The sequence below is a fragment of the Pogoniulus pusillus genome, chromosome 11 (genome assembly GCF_015220805.1).
Source record: "Pogoniulus pusillus isolate bPogPus1 chromosome 11, bPogPus1.pri, whole genome shotgun sequence".
In the NCBI taxonomy this organism is placed as follows: Eukaryota; Metazoa; Chordata; class Aves; order Piciformes; family Lybiidae; genus Pogoniulus; species Pogoniulus pusillus.
The window spans coordinates 27,489,972-27,517,921 of NC_087274.1; the positions used below are offsets into that span (position 1 = coordinate 27,489,972).

Below are 27,950 nucleotides of genomic sequence, written 5' to 3' on the forward strand. Positions count from 1 at the left end.
GTCCAATCCTGCCTTGAACGGCGACTCCACCACCTCCCCGGGCAGCCCATTCCAGTGTCCAATGACTCTCTCAGTGAAGAACTTTCTCCTCACCTCCAGCCTAAATTTCCCCTGGCACAGCTTGAGGCTGTGTCCTCTCGTTCTGGTGCTGGCCACCTGAGAGAAGAGAGCAACCTCCTCCTGGCCACAACCACCCCTCAGGTAGTTGTAGTCAGTCAGATAAAGCTTGCTGGAGTGTAGAACAGATCAATGAAAAGCTATGAATCAAAGAGTAGTTTCAGTTGGAAAAGATTAAAGATTATCCAGCCCAACCATTCTCTAACTCTACCAAGGCTGGTGCTAAACCATGACCCTCAGCACCACATCTTTGAAACACCTCTAGGGATGGGGATTCCATCACCTTGCTGAGCAGCCTGTTCCAGCCTTTGAGAACCCTTTCAGGGAAGAAGTTTCTTCTGATACCCGACCCAAACCTCACCTAGTACAACGTGTAACAAGCCAACATCTACTACCACACAGCAGAGCTTTATCTGGCACCTATTAAGCACAACTTCTTACGTGGTCTTTCTAGATCTCTGTGCAAACAACCCTTGCCAAAACGGAGGAAGCTGCTCCCTTGCTCATGGCCACAGCACGTACCACTGTACCTGTCCTGAGGGGTTCACGGGCGAGGACTGCCAGACCAGTGAGTATCTCCTCCTGCCAGTGTCACAGCGTGCCAGAAAGCAGCAGGCAGAGCTCATGAACGGCTGCTTAATGAAAAGGTAGTGCTGCTGTGAGGGGAGAGACCACTGCAGCATGAATGTTTGTGTAGGTGGATTTCCAAACGGCAGAGGCAGACAATCAGGACAGCTGAAAACAGCTTGAATGTACAATTATAGATCCAAGCACGCTCTGAGCCAGTCAGATATTAAGTTATGGGAAACACAAAGAGCCTCTTTGGCTCCCTTGGCTGTTTTTAAGTTTTAAATAGCCCTTTCATGTTTGGAAAGTGCTAATAATATCAGCTTGTAGGAAGGGCAGAGACATGAAAAAGCAGCTTAGTTTCAGATGATGCCTTCTCCCTTCTGTATATATTCATGTGGGTTGGGTAGAACTTTTGCTGTGATGTCAACACTGCACCTGGGCAGCTACTCCACCTTCAAGGTAGTCATTTTCAAGGGAGTCAGGACAAAAAGCTTTGCTTGGGTTGTTTTCCCAGTGTTATGGTGGTGTCACCCCCAGTTTACTGCACAGCAAGCAAGGAATTAGGCTTTTACAGCGAGGGTTGTGCTTGCTGGTGTTTAATGAAGGCTTCTCAAAGAATTGTAGTATCATTCAGGTTGGAAATGGCCTTAAGATCCTTGAGCCAAATCATTAAGCTAACTGCCAAGTCCACCAGTAAACCCTGGAGGTCCAGGCTGCTCCCCAACAGTAACCAAATAAGCCTTTTTCAGTCCTGGTGCTCCACTGTCTCTAGCACAGCCCAACACATCATCTGTGGATGATGCAGGAAAAGGAACAGACACAAATCTACACTACTGATATGGGAGTTGTGTGTTTACTAAAGGGGCTTTTTAAGGCATTTAAGCACTGGTGATGTCCTCATGCTCACAGGGCTTTAGGAGAAAGCTACCTCTGCCTCAAGGACCGTACTGCTGCTGCTATAATGACTTAGTGCCTCCACGCTATGGGTGCTGGCTTGCTTGAGGAGCACTGTCAAAAAACATGTACCTGCTCAACAGGAGAAAAGGGCTGAGCAGGGAAGGATGAGGATTGTGATGCCTTTCCTTGCAAGAAAGGACCTCAGAAAACTTGTGCTGCTTTTCAAACTTTTGTTTCAGAGAAGTGCTTTGACAACAGTCTCTACGAGTTTTTTGATGTGGGCATGAGCTGGATAAGAGCCCAACACGGAGCTGTGGAGGAGTGTACCTGTGTGAACAGCCAGACTGAGTGCAGGAGTGTTGCACACACAAGTAAGACACTGTTTTGGATTGCAGCTGTTGGTCTTCATGGAGTGGGGATAAAAGGCAGTAAGAATATGAAAGCCTCTGTGGTGTTCTGCACAGTAATGCTGCTGGTGTAGCTCATGGACCCTCCTTAACAGAGAACATTTTAGGTGTTCTTTCCTTGTGTGGGCAGTAATGCTGGCCCAGGAAATCACTTCAATCTGTCCATCCTTGTTTGAGGAAGCAATGATACACATGAGGCTGAATTCTGGGGGAGCACCTCAGTGTTTCCTTTGAGAGGGATGAAGTCCTGACCTGCAGTCTGTCCAAGTATGAAGCAGCTTCTGCAGCAGAAGTGCTGTAACAAGCCTGCTTTACCCTTCCTCTGCACACCTACAGTCACTTCATGTTGCTGCTTCACCTCTAAATTTTCTTCCCAAGCCTCTTGAGTTGCCAGCATGTGAGCTCTACTTACCTCCAGGATCCCATCTGCCCTTCCTTGACCCCAGAGTCATAGAAATATGGAATCCTAGAAAGGTTTGTGCTGGAAGGGACCTTAAAGATCAATTAGTTCTATCTCCCCTGCCATGGACAGGGATGACTTCTATTAAACCAGGCTGTTTGAGGCCCCATCCAACCTGCCTTTGAACACTGCCAGGAGTGGAGCCTCCACAATTTCTCTGCATGTGTTGCACATTCTGGCTGGACATTTTCACTCCTGACTGGAATGAAGCTTAAGAAGCCTGGGTAGAATCAGCAGAGTTTCTCTTAGTTTATAGCAAGTGTAGGTCTAAGAGGAGTAAACCACCAAAAAACTTCCCCAAAATGTGTATTCATAGAGAAAGTGACTTAAAATGGATCAGCTTAAAAGCTTGATTAGAAATGGATAAACTTAAAGTAACTTAATGGCCTTGATGACCTTTGAGGGTGCCTTCCAACCTGGTGTTATCTGTGAATCTATGAGTCTTGATGATTTTCAGTTGGGAAAGGCCTTGAAGATCATCAGGTGCAAGCATTATCTAACTACCAAGCCTGGTGCTAAACCACATCCCTTCACACCATATCTGTGAGTGTCCTAAGCACCTCCAGGATGGGGATTCCACCACCTCCCTGAGAAGCCTATTCCAGTGTTTAATAAGTCCTTCTGTGAAGAAGGTTCTTCTCTAATATCCAATCTAAACATCCTCTGCTGCTACTCCTGCCCTATCACTTGTTACCAGGGAGAAGCAACCAACCCCACCTCACTCCAACCTCCTTTCAGGTAGTTTTAAAAAGCAAGAAGATCACTTTTTTTTTTTCACCAAACTAAACAAGCCCAGTTCCCTACTCTCCTGGGAAGTTTGTGTCTTTGTTTTGATCCTTGGTTTCTGCTTGCAGGCTGTCTTCATGATCCATGCATGAATGGTGGAGAATGTAGAATGGCAACCTTCAGTGGGAAAATAGTGTGTGACTGCAAAGGGAATTTTGCAGGGAAGTACTGCAATATTGGTAAGTACAACAACCCACCACGGGCAGGGATGTTGGACTTTTCTTCTGGGTGTGAAGCATGACCTGGATTCTATGTTAGGGTAACAGTGGTAGAGCTGTACTACTGGTTTCTGTTGAGTAGAACAAGAACAAGAAATAAGCAGGTGCTCTTTGATTACTTGAAAATAACACAGCAAGCATTTGGTTGGAGGCTCACAACCCATCTGCATTCAGCTGCCTGACACCCCCACACAGAGCAGGAACTGAATGATTCTCTTAATGTGTCAGGGCCTGGCAAACAAGTTAAAGATTTGTAAAAAAAAACCCCAACAAACCAAAACCAAAACAAACCAATAAAAGCAAACAACAAAGAAACCTTTTTTTTTTTTTGGTCAGTATTTAGTAATTCTAAATCAACCCAAATAAATAAGCATTGGGATGTGTTAACCTGGTACTTCCATCACACAGAGGCAATGCCATGCTGGTAACAGCACTGGGAGCTTGGGCTCATAGAGCCTGTAGAACTGATCTTTAAACATATGTTGGATTTGTTTTGTTCTTCAGTCCTCCAATTTGGTGCTGTGAGCACAGCTGCCTTTTTTTCTCCCCCTTATTTTCCTCTTTTGCTGTCTTGTGTAGTTTTTTTCTTGTCTAACAGGACTGAATTGTAAGATTACCCTTTAGTCAAGGTCTGGAATAGGCTGCCTAAGGACAGTGTTGGAGTTGTCATCCCTGGAGGGGTTTAAAACCTATGGAGATGTGGTGCTGAGGGACCTGGCAGTGCTGGGATAATGGTTGGGCCTGATGATTTTGCAGGATTTACAGAATCATAGAATTGTCAGGGTTGGAAGGGACCTGAAAGATCACCCAGTTCCAGCTCCCATGCCATGGGCAGGGACACCTCACATTAGATGAGGCTGCTCAGAGCCCCATCCAGCCTGGCCTCAACCACTTGATTCAGAGAAAGTTACAGTGCCTTCAAAATGTAAGTAATTTCTAGAGGCAACCTTCAACCCAAGCTGTGATGCAAAAAAAAGCATTATAGTTTTACTATGAGGGGAAAAAAAATCAATGTAATAAACAGTAAGGAGCCTAAAATGTTAATGAGATGTGATGTTTGAGGTCTTGCTGATGTTCTCTGTCCTTGACTTCTACAGAGAATCACTAATCTTCATGTTTCTAATAGAACACCAGTGCATTTATCATGGTCACACTCACAGTTATTAATAAAGGCAGTGCCACTTTAGGTCAGATCTCAAGTCTGGGGTCAGTCACTGCTGTAACTCAAGCACTGGCAAAGCAGAATATGACTGAGGAGTAGCATGAGTAGCAGGAAATCACTGAGCAGTACTTGTCTTAGAATCATAGAATCAACCAGGTTGGAAGAGACCTCCAAGATCATCCAGTCCAACCTAGCACCCAGCCCCATCCAGTCAACCAGACCATGGCACCAAGTGCTCCATCCAGGCTCCTCCCAAACACCTCCAGGAGCAGTGACTCCACCACCTCCCTGGGCAGCCCATTCCAACAGCAAATCATGGTTTAATAGCCATGGTGGTGCTGGGTCAACAGTTAGACTTGATGATCTTAGAGGGCTTTTCCAACCAACACAATTCATAGAATCATAGAAGCAACCAGGTTGGAAGAGACCTCCACGATCATGCAGTCCAACAACATCCCAGTGCCAGGCTCCCTGCAGCTGTTGACTACACCTACCTGGAAGGACAATATCACAGCCTTGCTCAGGAGTTTGTGAGTGTACCACTGGACAGTCTGTTTGACAGACCTTTACCTCTCTTCCACAAATTTATCTAAACTCCTCAGAACTCCTTCAAGTCTTTCCCTTTCGCAGCAAGCCATGTGAAGAAGTTCCAGAATTGAAATAGCTGTGATGAGGAACAGCATTTTCTATTGTTAGCTGAAAACCTCCTGCCTGAGCATTTCATTTCCCCCTTTGAACAGTGAGTAACAGAGAATAATCATAACTTTGGAGATTTTGCAGATACCTATTTATCTGTCTCTTAGTGGCTTCTTTTTTTGGATTATGGGGTCCCTGTCATCTTTTCACTGTTCTTCAAATTCTCTTGCAAACAGTCATTATATACATACATATAAATGGCCATGCAGCTGCTGGCAAATGATGAACTGACTTAAGAGAAAAAAAAAAACAAGGGAGGAGATAAATGTAACACAGGAGGGGCCTATAACAAAGGAGATCAATATACAAAAGGCAGTTTCTAATATAGATTTCTATTCTTTGTGATAATATGTTATTTTTCTAGCCCTTAAAGTAGGAACTTTTCAGCTCTAAAGAAAGAACTGCCATTGCAAAAATGTTCCAGCACAAGTTGCCAGTGAAGTTGCCCTACGAGGAGAGGCTGAGGGAGCTGGGATTGGTTAGCCTGGAGAAGAGGAGGCTCAGGGGTGACCTTATTGCTGTCTACAACTACCTGAGGGGTGGTTGTAGCCAGGAGGAGGTTGGTCTCTTCTCTCAGGTGGCCAGCACCAGAACAAGAGGACACAGCCTCAAGATATGCCAGGGGAAATTTAGGCTTGAGGTGAGGAGAAAGTTCTTCACTGAGAGAGTCATTGGACACTGGAATGGGCTGCCCGGGGAGGTGGTGGAGTCGCCGTCCCTGGGGCTGTTCAGGACGTGGCACTTGGTGCCATGGTCTGGCCTTGGGCTCTGTGGTAAGGGGTTGGACTTGATGATCTGTGAGGTCTCTTCCAATCCTAATAATACTGTGATACTGTGAAGTTTAACTAGATACAAACCCACCAGATCAGTCCCCAGACCAGATGCTGCTTAAAATTATTCAAGGATGCACTTTTAATTAAGTTGAATTTGTAATAATTGTATTTAAATGCATGTTCTTAGAATCACAGAATCAGTCAGGATTGGAAGGGACCACAAGGATCATGTAGTTCCAATCCCACTGCCATGGGCAGAGACACTCTGCCCTAGATCAGGCTGGCCACAGCCTCATCCAGCCTGGCCTTGATCACCTCCAGCCATGGAGCCTCAACCACCTCCCTGGGCAACCCATTCCAAGCTCTCACCACTCTCATGCTGACGAACTTCATCCTCATGTCCAGCCTGAATCTCCCCACCTCCAGCTTTGCTCCATTCCCCTTAATCCTGTCACTCCCTGATAACCTTAAAAGTCCCTCCCCAGCTCTTTTGTAGGCCCCCTTCAGATACTGAAATTTCTTAGAAGTAAAGATTTTTATGTCAAGAGAGGAACTGGTGCCTTTGGGTTTCTGTGTTTGAAAGCCCACCTCTTGAACCACACTGTTATCCTGAGTTGGAGTAGAGTGGACACTGACTCCTGTTGTGCCTCTTTGCCTAGGTAAAAGCACTTCTCTCTCCTTATCCTGAAGTTCTTGCTTTTGGAACTGTCTTGGGGTATTGGTTGCTGGTTAATTTCTTGGGGTATTTGCTGCTGGTTAATTTGGGCTTCTTCTTTATGTTTAGGTTGAGTCTTGATTTAGTGAAGGGTATGACAGCTCATGGGGTTTATCATAGAATGGTCTGGGTTGGAAGGGACCTCCAAAGGTCCAACCTCCTCTGCAGTCAGCAGGGACATCCTCAACTCAATCAGGCTGCCCAGAGCCCTATTGAGCCTCACTTTGAATACCCCCAGGGATGGGGCCTCAACTAATTTATTCTGCTTTATTAGTTTCCAAGCCTTAGCCTGCAACATTTAGACTACACAGGTGACACTGTTGTGTAATTAAGGAGATGTTATTAATGTTTACAACTATCTGAAGGGTAGATGTCCAGAAGATGGGGTCAGGCCCATTTCAGTGGTGTCCTGTGATAGGATGAGGGACAACGGCCACAAACTGGAGCACAGGAAGTTCCACCTAAAGATAAGGAAAAACCTCTTCACTGTGAGGATGCTGGAAGCCTGGAGCAGGCTCCAGGGGATGTGGAGTCTATTTCTCTGGAGACTTTCCAGGCCCATCTGGATGCATTCCTGTGTGACCTGCTCTGGCAGCAAGGGTTAGAGTCAATGATCTCTAGAGGTCCCTTCAATCCCTACCAGTCTATGATATGAGTGATGGGAGGAATAGTCACATGTAGATAACTGAGGTGGGGTTTAATCTGTGCATGGCAATGGTTTGTCATTTTCCAACTGTATTTATAGGGTCTAGAATTACCTTAATAATTGGGTGCTATATTGTTCTTGAACATGGTAGTTAGGTAATTGTTGGGCTGGATGATCTTTTAAGGTCTTTTCAAATGAAATGATTCTGTGATTTATTTCTGTCTCGTTTGTCACATTAGGACTCAGTGACAGCTCAGGGCAGGCTCTCGTGGAACTGTTATGAGAACAAAGTAGCTGTGCAGTAAAGTAGACTGGATCTTAGGAAGAAGTTTTTCAGTATGAGGGTGGTGAGACTCTGGAATAGGCTGCCTAAGGAGATCGTGGATGCCTTCTCCCTGAAGGTGTTCAAAGGCAGGTTGGATGAGAACTTGAGCAGCCAAATTTAGTTGAGAAGTGTCCCTGACTCTGGCAGGGGAGCTTGGAGTAGATGATCTCTGAGGTCCCTTCCAGCCTGAGTTGTTCTAGGATTCTATGAAAGTAAATCAGTGGACTGCATGAGCTGAGATAGATTTTGGTGCTGTCACAATGAAACTAACGAGGAGGCAGAAGGCAGAACTTGAAATGCCTGCTTGGATTTGTGTAAGATGCAGCAGAAAGTAAGTTTCAGTTTTCTTTGGGTAAAGATTTAGGCAGCAATAATTCTACTAGTCATTCATTCATAATAAGGTATGAAGTTGCTGAAGGGAGTTTTGAAGGCCCTTTACACTTTCCAGTGCTTGGCTTATTTTTTTGTATTCCTAGTTAGACCATGGGTAATGGAATTAGAGGGTACCATAGCTTTAAAGCAAGGATGACTTGGAGTGCTAATTGTGGAAGGGTTATGGTTATATAAGGAGCTGTGTTGTTGTATGTCAGATGTAGGTTGAAGATTGTTAGAGAAGGAAGATGACAGAATAGCTGAATAAATAATTATAGAGGGGGAAAAATCTCCACCTCTCGGCCACATCTTTGGGGGAGTTTGAGGTAATGGAAGAAGTAAAAATACAGCATACTCACCCTTTTAGTGGATGCTTTACTGAAATGGGATGTTGGCAGTTTTCTACTAAAAAAGGTAGTTCAGTGAGGAAATTCAACTCTGGAGGGAAAGTTTTCAATCTTCCTTTGAAGAAGACAGAAGAAAATAAGGAGCCTTAACTTTTTTGTTTGTGCTTACCAGTGTGATTCTGTAATCAGCTGGAATGTTGTTGGTATTAGTGCTTAATGGAGTTGGCTACTAAGAATTGAAAAGCATTTGTAAGTGGGGCTGGGATACTGCCTGCTGTTGCCCTGTATCACAGAAGGTTAGGGGCCAAAAGGGACCTGGAAAGCTCAACCAGTTCAAACCCCCTGCCAGAGCGGAACTGCCTAGACCAGCTCACACAGGAATACATCCAGGCTGGGTTTGAGTATCTCCAGAGAGGGAGCCTCCACAACCCCCCTGGGCAGCCTGTTCCAGTGTTCTGTCACCCTCACACTGTATGGAGCACTGGAATTAGAATTATAGAACCACAGAATGGTCTGGGTTGGAAGTGACCTCCAAATGTCATCTTGTCCAACCCTCGCTGCAGTCAGCAGTGGCATCCTCAACTAGACCAGATTGCCCAAAGTAATAAAGCCAGGATGGGAAAGAACAGAGTTATTTTGACCAGCTTCATGGTAGTGGAAGAATCCTGGCATTAGGTGATAGGATGAGAAGAAAAGGCCTGAAACTGCTATGTTAATGTGGGTGTCCTTCAGAGCTCTCTGTGTGGGCTTTGTTTCACCAGACACAGAACCTTCTGCCTTCCTCCTTTCAGAATACCTGGGGCAGGGGCCTTTAGTGCTTTAGCTGACAAAGTGAGAGGCTGCAGCAGCAATCTCTACAAACTCTGGACACTCCTTTCTGACACATCTGTTGCCAGCTAAGATGTTGCCCTGGCAGCAGGGGAAGCAAATCTTCCTGAAACACAAGACCCCTTCCATCCCTGAGGGATTCTCACAGCTACACCTAGGAAAGGAGATCAGGGAACTTCTAGGTGAATCAAGAAAACCAGACCTTTCTGCAGGCATTCAATGAGTCTGTGCTCATGTAGAAAGGAAACCTGACTTAGATCTTGGTGAAGGATGCCTTGGAGAGCAACACATCTGCAGTACTGAGACAGTGTAGGGAATAAGCTTATGCAGAGGCACAGAATTTTCATTGGTCATTCCTTTTCCACTTCATTGCCAGTAGATGAAGCAGGATCAGGTGGAAATTCCCGTTGAAAGATGTATCAGAAAGGCTTCAGAGAGATCTGAATGGCCCATCTTGCTAAACAAACTGCTATCTGATGAGGGCTAAAGTACTCTCAGACTCACAGGATGGTAGTTAAATCACACAGGTAGGTTTTGAATGACTCCAGAGAAAGAGACTCCATAGCCTCTCTGGGCAGCCTGTTTCAGTGCTCTGCCACTCTCAAAGTAAAGATTTCCCCCCTATGTTTATGTGGCATCTACTGTGTTCCAGTTTGTGTCCACTGCTACCCTCTGACCAGTGCAGAGATCATAGAATCAAGCAGGTTGGAAGAGACCTCCAAGATCATCCAGTCCAACCTAGCACCCAGCCTTATCCAGTCATCTAGACCAGGGCAGGCAGTCAAACATTTGGCTCTGGAGCTTCCTCAAGGACTGCAATGGGAGTGGACATGTGCTCCAGCAAAGCTTTGGATGGAGGATGTCTTTCTAATTCCATCAAGGTTTTGCTTTATCTTATGAGTTTCTAAAGAACTTTGATAATTAAGACACTGGAGGAGCACTCTTGTCAAGGCAGTTGTAATCAGAAAAGGGACTTTCCATCCTCCTTTCTTGCTCTTCCTTCCTGTCACCAGCTGATACAGAATAATAATTAAAAAAACCCAATCCAACCCAAACCAAAGAAAAAAAACATTGATCTCACATTGTATTTAATGAAAGTATTACAGCTTGGTCAGGGATAAAACAAAGCATTACTGAATGAAGGAGTGACTTAAAACTATCCTGTTCCAGCATTAGGACCATCAGGAGTAAAAGAGACATCATTTTATTAACAGAATGACACAGCCCACGTGTCCCTGGAAGGAAAATGCAATCCAAGCTAAAAAACATTAATAAAAGAGCTGAGGAGGTGTTTGAGGGACAAGGCAATGTAAAAGATGCCCTGCTTTTTACAGAAAGACTTCCAAAAGAAACTCCTGAAACTGTCCAGGGGTGCAACTGAAGAACCTGAAACAGGATCTGGTGACAGAAAAATCTCATGTGATGTTTTCAGGCAGTCAGCAATTAGAGCTGGTTGGGTCACTGCTATTTCAGCTTGCTTCTAATTTTAAGAGCTGAAACTGCTTTTTAGTGGAGAATCAAAAGGCAAAGAGCTGGTGTGACATGCTGGTAAAACATGCCAGCCTAACACAACTGGAATCCCTTACGTCAGTTATTCAAGCCTCAGGGATTTTTAGAAGCCCAACATAACAAGAACTTGTTTCTAGTTTAATTTGTTTTAAATGAAAATAAAGGAACAGTTGTGATGGTGGCAAAGAGTCATACACGATCACAGAATGCCAGAGGGGAAGAAGGGACCTCAAGCATTTATCTGGTCCAAACTTTTTAGATAGTAGTCTAGATAAAATCATAGGATCACAGAATGGCTCTGGTTGGAAGGGACCTCAGAGGTTATTTACTCAAACCTCCTTGCCATGGGCAGGGACACCTCTCAACTAGATTTGGCTGCTCAAGATCTCATCCAACCTGCCCTTGAACACCCTCAAGGAAAGGGCATCCACAATCTCCCTAGGCAGCCTATTCCAGAGTCTCACCAGCCTTGTATTGAAGAACTTCCTGAGACTCAGTTTAACCCTGTTCTCCCTCAGCTTCAGCTGTCTCTAGACATCCTCATGAAAAGTCCCTCTGCAGCCTTCCTGTAGGATCCCTTCAGGTATTGGAAGGTCTTCCCTTCTCCAGGCTGGACACCCCCAGCTCCCTCAGCCTATCCTCATAGCAAAGGTGTTCCAGCCCTTGGATCATCTTTGTGACCCTCCTCTGGACTTGCTCTGTGTCATCCTTAGGAGGTAGGGGTCTTACAAGAGCAGAGAAACAAGATAAAATGAGCTGTCCCAGCACCCTGTCAATCTGAGTCTTTAAACTGTCTAACGTAGTGGAATCCACTGCTTGCCTTGGGAGACATTTCCAGTCTCTGACTCTTCTCATGGGGAAAAAGTTCTTCTGAAGGTCTGCAGGATAACTTGAATCTGCATTTGCACCAAGACTTTCAGCATCAAAAGGTTCAGGACATTTCTGTTCTTGCCACATTGAAGGGGAAAGGAAAACTTGTGGCACAAGGCATAGCTTGTGCCTTGCATTGTTTTCTTCCACTCAAGAAAACAAATACACTTCAGAGTTATGAGAAGCTGCAAAAGCTGAAAAGAACTGAGAACAAACAATTGTCAGTCAGGGCAATCTATTAAGGACTGCTGAAAGCAGACCACCTACACAGCATTTCTGATGAAGCAGGGGAAAAATGCTCTGACAGTTCAAAAAGGTGCATTAGAAACTAAAGATCCACACCTGCAATGCTTACAGAGATCCTTTGGGGAAACTGAATTACAGGTGATAAAATGTATTAGGCTTTGCATAGGTTCTCCTACCCCTCTGCTCAGCCTGAGATCACATCTAGAGTATTGTGTTCATTTCTAAGCTCCTCAGTTGCAGAGGGATAAGAAACTACTAGACAGTGTCCAATGGAGGCTACAAGGGTGCTAAAGGGGCCAGAACATCTGTCTGATGAGGAAAGGCTGAGAGACCTGGGGCTGTTCAGTCTGGAGAAGGGAAGGCTGAGAGGGGATCTGCTCAGTGTTTATAAATATCTGAGGGGTGGCTGTCAACAAGGTGGTGCCAGACTCTTTTCAGTGGTGTCCTGCGATAGGACAAAGTGAGGCACTCGGTGCCGTGGTCTGGTTGACTGGCTAGGGCTGGGTGCTAGGTTGGACTGGATGATCTTGGAGGTCTCTTCCAACCTGCTTGATTCTATGATTCTATGAAGGGGCAATGGGCACAAACTGGGACCCAGAAAGTTCCACCTCAACATGAGGAAAGTCTTTCTTTACTGTAAGGGTGCTGGAGCCCTGGAGCAGGCTGCCTAGAGGGACTGGGGAGTCTCTTTCTCTGGAGACTTTCCATACCCACCTGGATGCATTCCTGTGTGATCTGCCCTGGGTGATTGTTCTTTGGCAGGGGGATTGGACTTAATGCTCTCTGGAGGTCCCTTCCAATCCCACCATTCTGTGATTTAATTACATTATTCTTAATAGTCTTAGATACATAATGAATGGCCTTTAATGGTGATAATGTGGGTTCTGTAGTGCCACTGTAAGCCAGCCAGATAGAGCTTGCTGGAGTGGAAAGCTACTAAGCAGTGGAAAGCTACTAACTGTAGAATGGTTTGGTTGGAAAAGCTAGAAAGCTTAGCTTGTGAAGTGTTGTATACTGGCTCACACTGCAGTTCCTGCAGTCAACTTTCAGACCTCCAGCTCCCAAATTTATGCCATCTGGTTGTGGTTTGGAGGTCTGTTGCTGACAACTTGGAAGGAGAACTGACGTTCAGTGCTGCAATTCACCACTTTGCTGTCGGTTCTAGCTCCCAGTTCATGTGTCACCTTTTTATGTCAAAACAAGCAGATCTTTGGCAAGAGCTGTTCACACCATGAGGTGTGAACAGATCACCCTCTCAGTGTGTTTCTCAACAGGCTGTTATATATTTATGCTCATAAGCTCAGAAGAAGATTCCCCTGGTTTTGCAGATGTGAAGGATAACTCACACTGACATGGCTAAGAAACCCTTTGAGTCATGGCCACAGTGAAACCTATTTGTGTATCCCGTGGGCTACTCTGGGCTGTGTTTTGAGGTGTGGACTTTCTGCTCAGTGCAGCTATTTGTATACAAACACATCCCCACCAGCTTCTCAGCCACAATGCTGCTGTTGATAGATATTGGCAACTGGAGTATGCAGGACGTAAGATATGTGTGTGTCAGACCTAGCTGAAGTAGTAACCCATGTGCAGGTGACCAAACATGAGCTTTCAACTCAAAAAAATCAACTTCCCAGCTAAATTCTTGCAAAATTGATTTACTTGGAATATGTAACTACACTTAAAATCTCCATGGGTGTGCTGTGTGTATAGATATGGCTAGGTTTGAAGCCATAAGAAGTGTTTTCCAAAATCAGGTCTTTTAAGTCCTTTCTGGCAGAGTAGGAGGCCCTTGCCTGACCTCTCACACCCCTGACACTGGTCACATTCCTGTAGGGCACTCCAGCCACCCTCTGCTTCCTGCCTTTCTGTTGAGCATTGCCTCATGGAAACTCATCCTCCACGTTTTTTGCCTCTAAGTGCTTATCCCTTGGGTTAAAATGAAAATACAACTTCGATTTGCAGGTAAAATTTTATAGAGTCAGAGAATCATTTTGCTCAGAAAAGACCTCCAAAATCATAGAGTCCAACCATTAACCCAACACCACCGTGGTCAGTACACCATGCCCCAGAGTGCCATGTCCATGTGTGACTCCACCACCTCCCTGGGCAGTCTACTGCAATCCCTGACCACTCATGCAGCAAAGACATTTTTCCTAATATCCTCCCCTGGTGCAACTTGAGGCCATTTCTTCTGGTCCTGCCACTTGATCCTTGGGAATAAAGACCAACCCCCACCTACCTCTAACCTCATTTCAGGGAGTTGTAGAGAACAATGAAGTCTCCCCTCAGCCGCCTCCTCTCCAGATTAAACACCCCCAGTTCCCTCAGCTGCTCCTCACCAGACCTCTTCTCCAGACCCTTCACCAGCTTTGCCTATCTTTGGACATTCCCCAGCACCTCCATGTCCTTCTTGGAGTGAAAAGCCCCAAACTGAACATCTCTTCACTCTTTTACAACCCAGATCTCTCTGCATGAGCTGGTTGACTTCAGCTCCCTTTATTGTCAATGCAGACTCAGTCAATGTATTCAAGAGGATATGGCCAAGATTCATTTCATCTTTAAAAAGCTTCCTCAAACAGACTGGGTCAATTTGATGCTAGGAATGCTTCTTTCTCTTAATTGACTAAAAAGGGACTCTCCAGTGATGAGCTCAGTTGTGTCTAAAATTAGGCAGGAGGAATCCCAGCCATATTGCTGCTGGCTGCAGACTGCTGACTAAAATCTTCCACACGCAGCACAAATTTGAGGTCTCCTTTTCTCCCATGCTGCCTGTTGTACTGCAGGTTGTGCATGTGTAAAAGGAGGGTAACTCACTACTAATTTTAAAGTTCTGACTTCTGGTTTTGGTTTTCTTTGTTTGTTTTCTATATACAAAAATAAAATCCTCATTTAATGCATTTAATGCTTGTGAAAGGTGCCAGGCTTTATGCAGAACTGGACCTGCTGGCTGTCAGTTGAGAGCTCAGCTGTGAAATACTTCACTTCATTAGCATTGATTTCTCTTTGTTTTTTTTTTTTCCCAGTTCCCAGCCACCGGTGCTACGTTGGCAATGGCACAGAGTACAGAGGCACTGCAAACACAACCACTTCTGGGTATAGCTGCTTGCCCTGGAATTCAGACTTGCTTTATGAAGAGCTTCATGTTGACAGCGTTGAGAAAGCAGTACAGCTTGGCTTGGGGCCCTTCTCCTATTGCAGGTGGGAAGAGTTCTCATTTGCCTTGCATTTGTAGACCAAAAGATGGACTGTGGAAGGGAGAAGGGCCAGGAATCTCAAAGAAGGTGTTATCCCTGCCTTGGAAAATCTGGACTGACTTAGAATCCTAGAGTGTATTGGGCTGGAAGGGACCTCCAAAGGGGTCTTGGTTCTAATTTAAATTTGCCAGAGACTCAGATAAATTTGATAGAACCAATAACAATTTTATAGAGTGCACTTCCCTCTTCCCCTTCTTTCCCAAAAGAAAGGGATTAAATGGAGAGAGAGAGAGAGAAGTAAGCACACCCAAATAAATGAAATCTCACTCGATTTGGAAGTTAAAAAGTTTAACAATAACTTTAAGAAGGTATCTGAGGTAGGGAAGTTACAAAAGGTTAGGGAAGGGAAAAATAGCAAAATGCAAAATGTATAAATACAACCTGATGGTGATGGCTTGGTCCTCCTCGTGGGTGATGGGATCGTGGTAAAACAAAGGAGAAACCAGGAATAGATGGCAATGGTGGTATGCAGGGAGCAGGGAATAGAGAGGAGCAGGAAGCCCCCCTGCTTTTATGGGACAGGAAGGGGGACTGGGCTAACCATCACCTGGTGGTGTTCAGACTCACCCCTGGGGAGGGGTCAAGACCACCTAGGATCAGGTTCAGGGTTACTTCCTCTGCAGTGTTAACCCTATACAAAAGGTCATCTAGTCCTGCTGTAGTCAGCAGGGACATCCCCAATTAGGTCTGGTTGCTCAGAGCCTCATCACAGCTGACTTTGAGTGTCTCCAGGGATGGGGTCTCCACCACTTCCTTAGGTAATCAGTGGTCCACCACCCTCCTGGTACAGCACTTCCTACGTGAGTGCTGCAAATGTACAGAGAGCTACAAGGCTGATTGTGGGACTTGAATGTTCATCTCTGCTATGAAGCGAGACCAAGAGACCTTGGACTGTTTAGTCTGGAGAAGAGAAGGCTGAGAGGGGATCTGATCAATATCTGTAAATATCAGAGGAGTGGGTGTCAGGATGAAGATGCCAGGCACCTTGTGGTGATGCCTACTGATAGAACAAGGAACAACAGGTACTATTTGGAACACAGGAGGCTCCAGCTCAACACAAGGAGACATCTTTGTGGTGAGGGTGCTGGAGCCCTGGCACAGGCTGCCCAGAGAGGTTGTGGCACCTCCTGCTCTGGAGATTTTTGAAACCCAGCTGGACGTGTTCCTGTGTGACCTGCCCTAGGTGATGCTGCTTTGACAGGAGATTGGACTGGATGATCTTCTGAGGTCCCTCCCAACCTCTAACTTTCTGGGATACTGGTTGATGTCTAAGTTTTGTTGGATTTGGTGTTTTTCCCACAGATGTTAGAGCAGTACTGCAGGAACTTGATGATCTGTGAGGTCTCTTCCAACCTTGGTGATACTGTGAAAATCAGAACATGCTGCACTTTCTAATTTGTTTGATGACAGAAAGCTCTTCTCTAACACAAAGTAATGATAGGAAGAAAGGCTGAGGGGCTTGAGGCCTTTCAGCCTGGAGAAGAGAAGACTGAGGGGGGGGATCTCATAAATGCTTATAGATACTTAAAGGGTGAGTGTCAGGAGGATGGAGTCAAGCTCTTCTCAGTGATGTCCAGTGACAGGATAAGAGATAATGGGCACAAACATGAACGTATTAAGTTCCATCTAAACATAAAGAGGAACTTTTTTACTGTGGGGGAGATGGAGCACTGGGACAGGCTGCCCAGAGAGAGAGGTGGTGGAGAATTCAAAACCCACCTGGACACCATCCTGTGCCATCAGCTCTGGGTGAACCTGCCCTGGCAGGAGGGTTGTCTAGTGATCTCCAGAGGTGCCTTCCAACCTCTGTCTTTCCGTGATCCTGTGAAAATGCAGTCTCCACACCCACAGTAATCCAGAGGGGCTTGCTCTCCAAGGCTTGGTCCTGATTCAAGCACTCAAGTAGGAGATTTATGATATCCCAGCACAGAAAGGAAATTTACTGGCCACATATTTTATGCTTGGGCAAAAGAGTTCCCTTTGATTTGCATCGTTTCAGCACATTATTCACTTGCAGCTCTGAAATGCACAGAACAAAATGGTGCAGGAGCTGACGTGTTCCATGTTCTGTAGAGCTGAGAAAAAGAAGCTTTTCACTTTTTTTGTCAGCTTGTTACAATTTCTGGGGATATCTCTGCTGCACTATATAATCCTGCAGATAACTGCTTCTTCCAACAGTCTAATTTAGAAACACTGTTGGCGGAAGATGACTCAACCTGTGTTGCTTCTTCAGTTCTGAGAACCTGAAAGTGCTTTAATCTTTTTTTTTTTTTTCTGAAGAGCAGTCAGATTGGAAAAAAAAAATACTGAAGAACCTTACAATAAGATGATGGTGCTTCTGATAAACCCAGCTGAAGGACAATTACTGTTGTCCTGAATTTCCTTGTCTGTTTTTCTTGGCCTGCTGGAGATCTTTCTGGGTCTTCAGAGTTTCTCTCTATATGTGGAGGAGTAAACTAAGCAGATTTCTGCTTATTTATAAGGCATTGATAAAGGCTGTACCATGGGGAAGTGCTAATGGAATCAACTCCAAGCCTATTGAACACCAAAGTAACAGAGGGTTAAACTTTTGTGATACTCAATTGTTTTCCCTTTTAAAATTTATATTTTCTTGAGGGAGACTTTCATTTCCTTAGACTCCCCAGGGAATGTTGAACCTCAGCTTCTCCAGTCTGTTTTTGTTAGTTATTCCTGTTATGGATTTTCTATGAATCTACCTGTGTTGGAATCTCCTCACTTAAAAAATTAAATATATATATATATATATCTATCTAAAAATGGGATTTTTTTTCCCCATGGGATTTAGTCCTGAAAATAGCTGAGCTGAGAGCTGGTAAAACACTTGGCTGTGGGCTGGATTTAAACCATGTGAGCATCCAAATAGTGGTAGGCAGGCAAATTCTACAGGTGTTTAGTCATGTGCCTGCACTTCAGGTGCTAGAGAACCTTAGACTTGCTTAGCTTTAAGCATGAAGAATGCTTACTGAAAGGCTGCTTGTGGGTTAGCAGCTGCTACAGTGCTTTGTCAGATGGCTCAGAACCAGAGTCCTGCCAGTCTTTTGAAGACTAGAAAACCTCTGGGGAGCTTGGAGCAGCACTGTGGTTAATTCTTGTCGTTCACTGTCCCCTTGAATGAATTAGAAACCCAGATGATGATGAGAAGCCATGGTGCTACATCACGAAGGACCACAGTCTGTCTTGGGAGTACTGTGACATTCCATCTTGTGGTATGTAAAGGCTCTCTTAAAATCCATGTTGTGAATGAAGGAAGGAAGATTCACTGACACTAGGACAAGATCTCCCTGTGTGATTTGGAATGTTCTGCTGTTGAATATTTTACTGGTTGCAGTAACCGAAGCTGACAAAACCAGGCTTCTTTTTTGCTTTGTTTTTTGTTTTGTTTGCTCTGAGTTGTGATACAATCTGTGATTTTCCTTCTGGAATATCAGCCTGTGACTGAAAGCAGTGTCACACTACTGCTTTCAGTCACAGTCATCCCAATGCCACCAAATTTTCTGCTAGAACATGCAAGGTGTCAGAGATGATTGATGCTTTGGTACCGATTGTCATCGCTCAGGGAATTAGGGGCCCAGAGAAGTGAAGGTTCTGTGAGCAGAGAGAGGACTGGATCCTGAAAATGTATGAGACACAGGATTTAATTCCAAAACCTAAAAATTCTGCTCTTCCCCTGAATTAATTTCTAACCATTGCTGATGTTGAAACTGACCTTTAGCAGAGAGCTTTCAGCTGAAAAGTCACTTTATAAAGTGGCTCTTAGATTTCCCTTTTATGGTTTTACCTTCCCCTTAATGCATTTGGTAGATGATATGAACATGAGCAACCTAATCCTTGCCATTGCAAAGGTACAGCTCAGGCCAGAACCCCAAAATGAAGATGTGATTGTTGTGGATTCTTCTCCCACAGAATGAGAGGGAGAAGAGAGGAATTTGGGGTACCCAGGACATTTATGTACCATGCATTCTGTTGTGCCCCCTCCAGGTAGTGAAGGTTACATATGCACTGGCAATTGGCACAGTGTCTGGGTGTGCTCACATGTGCATTTAATTCACACTGGCACACACACACAGAGCCAATGCTGTGCCTTCAATCTTGCAAGCTCCTTCAGGAGATTTGGTTGTGTGTAAATAATTAATGATAATTTAATTGAACTTCTATTTTAAAGACTCCTATGAAAGCTCTAAAGCACAAGGATTTATAGTCTGATACCATGTCCTTTTATATCTCAGCAAGCAAGGAAAGGAGGCCACCAACTCCAGACACTATAGATACCTACACAGTCACCAAAAGGCCATGTGGGAGAAGACACAAAAAGAGAAGTTTTGTGAGACCCAGGATTGTTGGGGGATCTTCATCTCTGCCTGGATCTCATCCCTGGACAGCAGCTATATATATTGGAGAGAGTTTTTGTGGTGGAAGCCTTATTCAGACTTGCTGGGTTGTGTCAGCAGCACACTGCTTTGCTAACAGGTAAACTCACACATCAGCATGACAGGAGGTCCTCTCCTCCTCATAGTCATAGAATGGTTTAGGTTGGAAGGGATCTCGAAGATCATCCAGTTCCAAGCCCCTGCCATAAGCAGGGGCACCTCCCACTAGAATAGGCTGCCCAAAGCCTCATCCAACCTGGCCTTGAACAGCTCCAGGGAGAGAGCAGCCACAACCTCCCTGGGCAACCTGTGCCAGTGTCTCACCACCCTCACTGCAAAGAACCCTTTCCTAACATCTAGTTTGAATCTCTCCTCTGCCAGTTTAAACCCATTAGCCCCTGTCCTGTCAGTACAAGACCTTGTAAATAGTCTCTCCCCAGCCTTCCTGTAGTCACCTTCTGCTTGTGACTCACAACAAACCTGAACTAAAACAAGTAAGAAAGAAGATGGGATTAGGAAAGACCAATGTTTCAAGAGGAGTTTCTGGCAATTTGAATGCTTGTTCATGAACTAGCAAGTGCCTAGGAACTCTGTTATCTTCTAAGCTGCCTTCTCCCTGGGGGTGTTCAAGGCTAGGTTGGATGAGGCATTGAATAGCTGAATCTACTCGAGAGGTGTCCCTGCCCATGGTGGGAGAGGTTGGAGTAGATGATCTCTGAGGTCCTTCCCAACCTGAGCCATTCTGTGGTTCTACGATTCTATGTTCCTTAAGGAGACTGAATGAAGCTAAATGACTCCACTGAAGGAATAAGGTAGGGCAGAGCAGGGCACTGCACGGGAGGTTGCATGTGCAGGCATCTGCAGGGTGATTAAATATTTCTCTTCTTCTCAGTTATCTTTCTGAAGGCTTATGCCTGTTTTGAGATGTAACAGAGCTAACTATGCTCACTGCTGTGTTCTGTTCAGAAAGGCTGAGCCAGTCAAGCAATGATTTATTAGAGACAATAAATTACTGCTGGTTGACAAAAACACATCCGGCTGAGCTTCACAAAAAGCTGAGGGGAAGGACAGAACTGTTAGATTTTTGAGGCTGATTTCCTTGGAAGGTGTTTTGGGGTTTCTCAAGTTGTGTTTGTGCTCCAGACAGAGGACACTGGAGAAAAAAATTGCTCTGGGCTGCTCTTTATTCTAAATATTTCCTTTTCTACAACTGCTGAACACCTCCCCTGGCTTCAGTTTGATCACCTTGTTGGGGAAAAATATGACATCATTTCATACACATTAGCTCCTAGTAAAGAAGCCAAGAGAAACAGAACCACTCATGCCAGGCTACATGCACTGCTAGCTTGTGCAGCTAATAATACCCCTGCAAGTGCTGCACTGAAGCATTTGGAGCTCGAGCCACGACGCATTTGTTTTTCAAATGTTGTGGAATAGCTCCTAACTTTGGCAGCTATTCAGGGCATTTCCACCCACTTCCAGCTGGTGGTTTGGTACATACAGATTTTTTCATAATTGCTACACTGTAATTTGCACTCTTCTGTATGTTTAGTGGCTCTGTCAGCCACAATTTCCACGGGTTTCCACTAGGCGACAATAGATACCTGTGCAGCTCACTTGGGTTGGTTTTGCTTTTCCCATAACCCTTCAGTGCCTTGAAAATCTGCTCTAAATACTCTCCTGGGAAGTGAACTTCCACAGTGGTTTGCAGCCCCAATTCTGGTTTTTAAGAAGGTTGGTTTAGCACTTCAAGAAGACTGAGGAAATCCTGGCATTGCATATTAGAATTACAGAATGGCAGGGTTGGAACTGACCTTTGGAGATCATCTAATCCAGCCTCTCTACTGAAGCAGATTCACCCAGGATCACAATACCAAGGTGGGTTTTGAAAGTCTCCAGAGAAGGAGACTCCACAACCTCTCTGGCCAGCCTGTTCCAGGGCTCCAATAGCCTCAAAGTAAGAAGTTTTCCCTGCAGTTCAAGTGAAACCTCCTGTGTCGTAGTTTGTGCCCACTGCCCCTTGTCCTGTGTCTGGACTCCACTGAGAAGAGTCCAGGCCCATCCTCATGACCTCTACCATTTAGATACATGCATTTATAAGATCTCTTCTCAGTTCTATTGTCTTGTTGCCCAGTTACAAACTAAACTTCACCCTTTCCTTTGTTAATCAAAGCACAGTTTCTCTTGCAGGGTTGCTGCAGTTAGTGAGAATCTCTTTCCTCCTAGTGCATTACTGCTGGTTATTGCTTCGTGCTCAGTACTGGAGGAGGCTTTGCAATGCTTCTGTATCTGATGAGTGTTGGTGATGCTCAGAAGCACAGAAAAGGGAAACTGCAATGGTGTTGAGCACTCTGCATCTGTTCATGATGCACGACAGCAGCACTGGATGACAAAAACGCTGAGTGCTCTGATGCTGCAGACTCTTGCCAACAACATTCACTGTACACTTAGGCACATGCAGATCTGATTGCTCCTAAAGCAAGAGTGAAATTAGAATTCTGTTGTTTTCAAAGCTAGGCAGTTTACTGTATTTCCAATCATTTCCTGATTATTCCCAACTCTTATACTGGTTCTTTCTAATTGTCTGTCCTAGGACACTGGATAGAGGAAGGCTGTGGCCTTTATAAGGTGAACACACAATGGCTGTAAAAGCTGGTGTGGATTACCAAAACTGCATCCTCTTCTGAGTGGGATTTTCCTATTAGACTGGTGTGCTGCTAGGACCTTCCTCCTTCAAATTGCTTTTGATTCTGGACAACAGATTTAAACACGGATCAATCTGATCTCGGAGCAGAAGTGGCAGTAGCTCTCAGGTGGAAGCTGCCAAGATGCTCCTGAGTTGGCAGTGTGCCAGCACCTTTACAATCCTGACCCATGCCTGTAACGTTTTTAAGAGCTTGGTTTCTCACAGAAATGAGATATCCACCACTGATTCATCTTTGAGTCCCTCATTTCTTTTTCAGTAACTTTTGCTCTTGCTGGGAAAGTCTGGCTGAAGTTAAGTTTGTAGAACAAGAAGTGCTTACAGCCTCTAAAGATGCCTGTTAGCCAAACAGCAGCTGTGTCTGTGCTTCCCTTTTCCTTACGTCAAGGACCAGCAGCCTTTAGTCAGGATAACCAAGCCCCAGAGAGCCTGGGACTCACTGTCAGTATCATTTTCCTGGCCCCCAGTAGGCTGGAAGCTTGGGAATCAGGACAGGGCGTTATGAGAGGGTAAATAACAGACGTGATGGGGGCTCAGGTTTTAACAGTTCATGGGACACACAGCCATTGGAGGTCGCTCTTTGTTTGTCCTGCTAATCACAGAATTCCTTCTCTCTTTGTGTTTACAGTCCACTGAAATCCACCGTTAAAGTTGTTCTGGGTCAGCATATATTTAATAAAACAACTGATGTGACACAGACCTTTGAAATAGAGAAATACATCTTGCACCCTGAGTATTCTGTGTTCTACCCTACTGAGCATGATATTGGTGAGTAATTTTCTTCTTACACTTTTGTTTTCTGTTTACTGGGCTTAAGGTCAGGTTCAGCTGACCTGTTAAAAGCTGCCTTCATGGTGGAAGAATCACAGATAGCAGGAGAGGCTTCTGAGCATGGAGCATTCTTGCTGCTATCAGAGTTATAAAAGCATCTGAAAACTAGACAAATTCAGGTGAGAAATAAACTGCAGTATTAAAATAAGGATAATTAGCCTTTGCAGCAATTCACCAAGATGTGCAGCAGATCCATCACCATTTCAGGTCTTTGTGGAATCAGGCATTTTCCCAGCTCAACCACAAGCTGTGGGCTTGATGCAGGAATTACTTTGTAAAATCCTTTTGTCTGCATTGCACAGAGGATCTGATGAGATGAACACGATAGCCTCGTCTGCTCTGAAGTTCTACACTACTAAGAATCACTTTTCACACTGTGATAAGAGTTAAAAATCAGCTGCCTTGCAGCCAAAAGTTAAATGCTCTGCTGATTGACCTTAAAATATTAGTCAGAATGGCAATGGAACTGCAACTTGCTGCTAATTTTCTGATCTGCTTTTGTGGAATGTGGCACATCTCTCTTGGGCAGCAAGTTGGGTGAGCACTTTGTCTGTGAAACTATTTAATAGCTTGGCATGGGGGTATTTTAAGTCAAGCATGTACTCCTTTTTTCTTTGGGGGGGGAGGGGAGAGAGGAGTCAGGGTTTTTTTCTCTCAGATGGTGAACATTTTCCACTCTGTAGCAAAAAAAGCATTCAAATTCTGTGTTGGTGGGAGCTCTGTCACTGTACCAGGAGACAAAGTGCATTTGGGGGTATTATTTTGCTCTGTAAAACACTGGTGGCACTTTGAGATCTCCTCACCCATCTGCAGTGTCCAAATCTAGGGTCAGCTGAACATGGGTAACAGGAACCCAACCACAAAAACCAACAAGTAGGTGGAAACTAGAAATGATAGGGGAGCACATTCTGCCGTGTCAGTGACCTCTACTGATGCAGCAGAGAAGATGTTCTGCTGGAAATGCTTTTCTACAGGAAACAAACCTGAGTGTCTGCTGGGAAGTTTGGGGGATTCAGAAACAGGCAGAGTGGGTGGGGAAGAGCAAGCTGCTCAGTGTTGGAGCACAGTTTGTGTGAGGTTCTCTTCACATGTTCCACAAAGGCCAAACAATGAAGTCAGCAGAGAACTGAGACTGTCCAGGGGTGGCTCTTGCTTTCCATACAGCTGTGCTCTGAAAACTCCTCAAGGCTTTAAGAAGTGCATCCACATGATCTGGTAGGTATAGGCTGGATGTTAGGAAGAAGTTCTTCACAGAGAGAGTGATTTCCCATTGGAATGGGCTGCCCAGGGAGGTGGTGGAGGCACTGTCCCTGGGGGTCTTCAAGAAAAGACTGCATGAGGCACTTAGTGCCATGGTCTAGTTGATTGGATAGGGCTGGGTGCTAGGTTGGACTGGATGATCTTGGAGGTCTCTTCCAACCTGATTGATTCTATGATTCTATGATCTCAGCTCTGTCTGAGCAGCGTACCCAGACATGATCTCCTTGTTGCACAAAGCTCTCTCTGTTGTTCTGCAGCCAAACACAGGGGGTTTGCTACAGGGGAGCCAACATTTCTAATACCTTGGACATATTCTTTCCATATCAAGCTCAGGTCCATACTGACACCGTCTTCAGCACCACAAGAGGACAGTAAAGTTTGTGTGCCTTCAGAAGCTTGGTTTGGAAATATCCTGATTTTGGTTTTAATCCATTCATTTTCAAGATCGTGGATTTTACTAAACTCAGTAAAAACAGCACAAAATGCACAAACTCTTGCAGTAATTAACTTTGTAAATCAGATTGGGATTAGGCAGGTGGCCAGAAGCAGTGAGCACTTGCAAATGCCACCTATTTCAGCTGGAAGCTGTGGATATGCCACTGTTACTTAACTTTAAGGTGGGAGGAGACATGCATATTTTCTATCTTCTCCCTTCTCCACAAAGGCAGTGAAGCCAAATCTGCTCTGTGAATGCAGTATAAAATACATATTCCCACAAGGGGAGTAGCTGAATGTTTCAGCCTTCAATTTGCTGTGAAATCAGGTGCTGCTCAGATGAGTCTGTCTGTCTTCTATTGAAATATCTTAATTAAGAGCGGCTTAGGGGATAATTAAAGTTGTATCTGAGACCCACTGCTGCCAATCCTGTTTAAGAAAGGGAACACTCACTTGATTCCTGCTATATTTTCTGTTCTGCAGCTTTGATTAAGCTGAAGAAGAATGGCCAACGCTGTGCTGTCAAGTCCCAGTTTGTTCAGCCCATCTGCTTGCCAGAGAGCGACACTGTTTTCCCTGAGCAGTTCAAATGTCACATTTCTGGATGGGGACACAGGCATGAGAGTGAGTAAAATGAGACTTAGTGTCTGTACAATAACTAAACCACAAATGCACCAAAGCACAATGCTTGAGTGTATGCTATAAAATTGATTGGTAAAATGTTTCCCATGGGACTTCCTGAGAGAGTCTCTTTATCTGCTTTTAGATGTTTACAAGATTTACAATTTGAAATGGTCATCCTGGGGCTTCCTTTATAGTCCTTCAGATCTGGAGCATGGTTGCCTTGACCAACTATTTGTGTCTGGTTTAGGGTGAAATAAGCCATGAGCTAGCCAGATCTCTGTGGACTCGAGGGGACTAAGTAGTTTAGCTGTAGGTGACAACAACTTGACACCTTAGTCAAGTGAATCCTATTCCCTGGTTTCCCAAAGCAGATACCAAAGGCTGCAAACCAAACACAATCAATTTACCAGTCTGCTGTGGAGGATATTTTTACATTTGCCAGGGAGAAATTACAGAAACATCTTCAGCAGAAGGCTGGATAGACTTTGGGCTAGAAGATGGTTTCCTCAGTAAGGTAGAAAATCCTACTTCATCAATTTGGATGAAGAATTTCTGGGTTACAAGCCTTGGTCAAACTGCTTTGATATGGCAATGGCAGAGACCTGTGTAGAACCCATCACATCTTTTAAGATGAAGAATTTCTGGGTTACAAGCCTTGGTCAAACTGCTTTGATATGGCAATGGCAGAGACCTGTGTAGAATCCATCACATCTTTTTAGATGAAGAATTTCTGGGTTATAAGCCTTGGTCAAACTGCTTTGATATGGCAATGGCAGAGACCTGTGTAGAGAAGGATGTCTGCCTCATTTTGCTAAGAGATTTAGGATGAGAAGATGTTCTTTTGGTCTAAATGTGTAGTGTAAAGGCAAAAAATATATATATATATGTGATGGGGCCTTTGATGAATCAATAATTTAATATCACATCCAGAAAGAGGGGAGATTTTCCTCAGTCTCTGGGCAATAAAGGAATCCAAAGTGGATTCTGTCAGTATCTGAACACAATATATTGTTATTTTAAAGGGCATGGATTCTGGCTGAAGGAGCAAAAAGTGATTTGGTCATTGGGAAAATTATTATCTTTTAAAGAGATTCACAACAGGAATAGGACTAAGAGATGTATAAATTGTATTGTGCATTGTGTTTCTCTCTGACACTCTTCACCATCCATAAAAATGACTCTCTTTTCCTCTCTGGGAATTTTAAAAGACATCTCTGGCTATTCCAATGTCCTGCAAGAAACACTGATTCCAATTATCTCCGAGGAGAAGTGCAGAAGCCCTGAGATTTATGGAACAGAAATGACTGAAAATATGTTCTGTGCTGGCTACTTCGACAGCAAATCTGATGCCTGTCAGGTAATGTTGTGAGTCACCTCTAGGCAAAGAATATCAATGTCTGTTATTGCCAGAAATGTTGCAGTATTACAGTGCTTACTTTTGACATTACAGTGTTCCCAAAGGAAAAGAAAATGTTCCTAAAGAAATCTTCCTGATGAAGCATTCCCAAAGAAAAGAAACTTATGTAGCTGCACTGTTTGCTTCCACATCCATTTTCTTTTAACCTATTCAGTGTCAGTTAAGTTCTACAGAAGGGCAAAACCCTGCCAGAATGTTGTATTCCTCCTACCTTGACAAAAGATGGTGGCTATGCACCAGAGGGTGAGTTGCTTTAGCTGTTGGCTGAGGCTGCAGTGTGATGGCAATGGTTGGCTGGCCAGCTGGCAGAGATGTGCTGTGTGTACCTGTGTGGAGCCAAATCCCTCAGATGCTGCCTGAACTGAAATAAGGATACTTGGGTAGGAGGTGGGGAGCAGTGGTGAGGTTTTGAGGAGGAAGGAGCAGACATCACTTTTTAGTGGATGGGGTTTAATGGTGTAGAACAGCAGTCAATTGGAGATTGTGTTTCCTGGCTTCAGTCCTTCATGGAATGACCTCATGTTCTTACTACTTTGGTATCTGTTTGAATCATGTCACATCCTGGCTCTGAATAAAGATGCAGAATTGTTGTGGTGATAGATGAGACTAATTTCTCAAATCAGGGCTCAGATTATTTCTTACATAAACCTTCAGAGTTTATCTCCAGTTCATTTTGAAGTAGGAGGGTTACGTTCTAGTAGCATGAATTTGGGAATAGGCAGCACATAGCTAATAGTTGGCAGTGTGATTAAGTAAAGCAAAGAAGCTGGTGAGAGGCCTGGAGCACAGCCCTGTGAGGAGAGGCTGAGGGAGCTGGGGGTGTGCAGCCTGCAGAAGAGGTGGCTTAGGGGTGATCTTATTACTGTCTACAACTACCTGAAGGGAGGCTGTAGCCAGGTGGGGTTGGTCTCTTCTCCCAGACAACCAGCAACAGAACAAGGAGGGACAGTCTCAAGTTGTGCTGAGGGAGGTCTAGGCTGGATGTTAGGAGGAAGTTGTTGGCAGAGAGAGTGATTGGCATTGGAATGGGCTGCCCAGGGAGGTGGTGGAGTCACCATCCCTGGGGGTGTTCAAGTAAAACCTGGATGAGGCA

At 44.7% G+C, this 27,950-nt stretch overlaps 1 protein-coding gene across 1 annotated transcript in view; it reads left to right on the forward strand.

Moving 5' to 3' along the window:
* The window catches only part of HGFAC (HGF activator), a 47,808-nt gene that overhangs the window by 15,817 nt on the left and 4,041 nt on the right, over nucleotides 1-27,950 (forward strand). Inside the window, exons 5-13 of the mRNA XM_064151846.1 lie at nucleotides 572-685; nucleotides 1,824-1,955; nucleotides 3,306-3,416; nucleotides 14,968-15,142; nucleotides 18,340-18,425; nucleotides 19,446-19,686; nucleotides 22,919-23,058; nucleotides 25,300-25,440; nucleotides 26,649-26,797. Coding sequence (XP_064007916.1) covers nucleotides 572-685; nucleotides 1,824-1,955; nucleotides 3,306-3,416; nucleotides 14,968-15,142; nucleotides 18,340-18,425; nucleotides 19,446-19,686; nucleotides 22,919-23,058; nucleotides 25,300-25,440; nucleotides 26,649-26,797 — 1,289 coding nt within the window. The remainder of the gene's footprint in view (nucleotides 1-571; nucleotides 686-1,823; nucleotides 1,956-3,305; nucleotides 3,417-14,967; nucleotides 15,143-18,339; nucleotides 18,426-19,445; nucleotides 19,687-22,918; nucleotides 23,059-25,299; nucleotides 25,441-26,648; nucleotides 26,798-27,950) is intronic.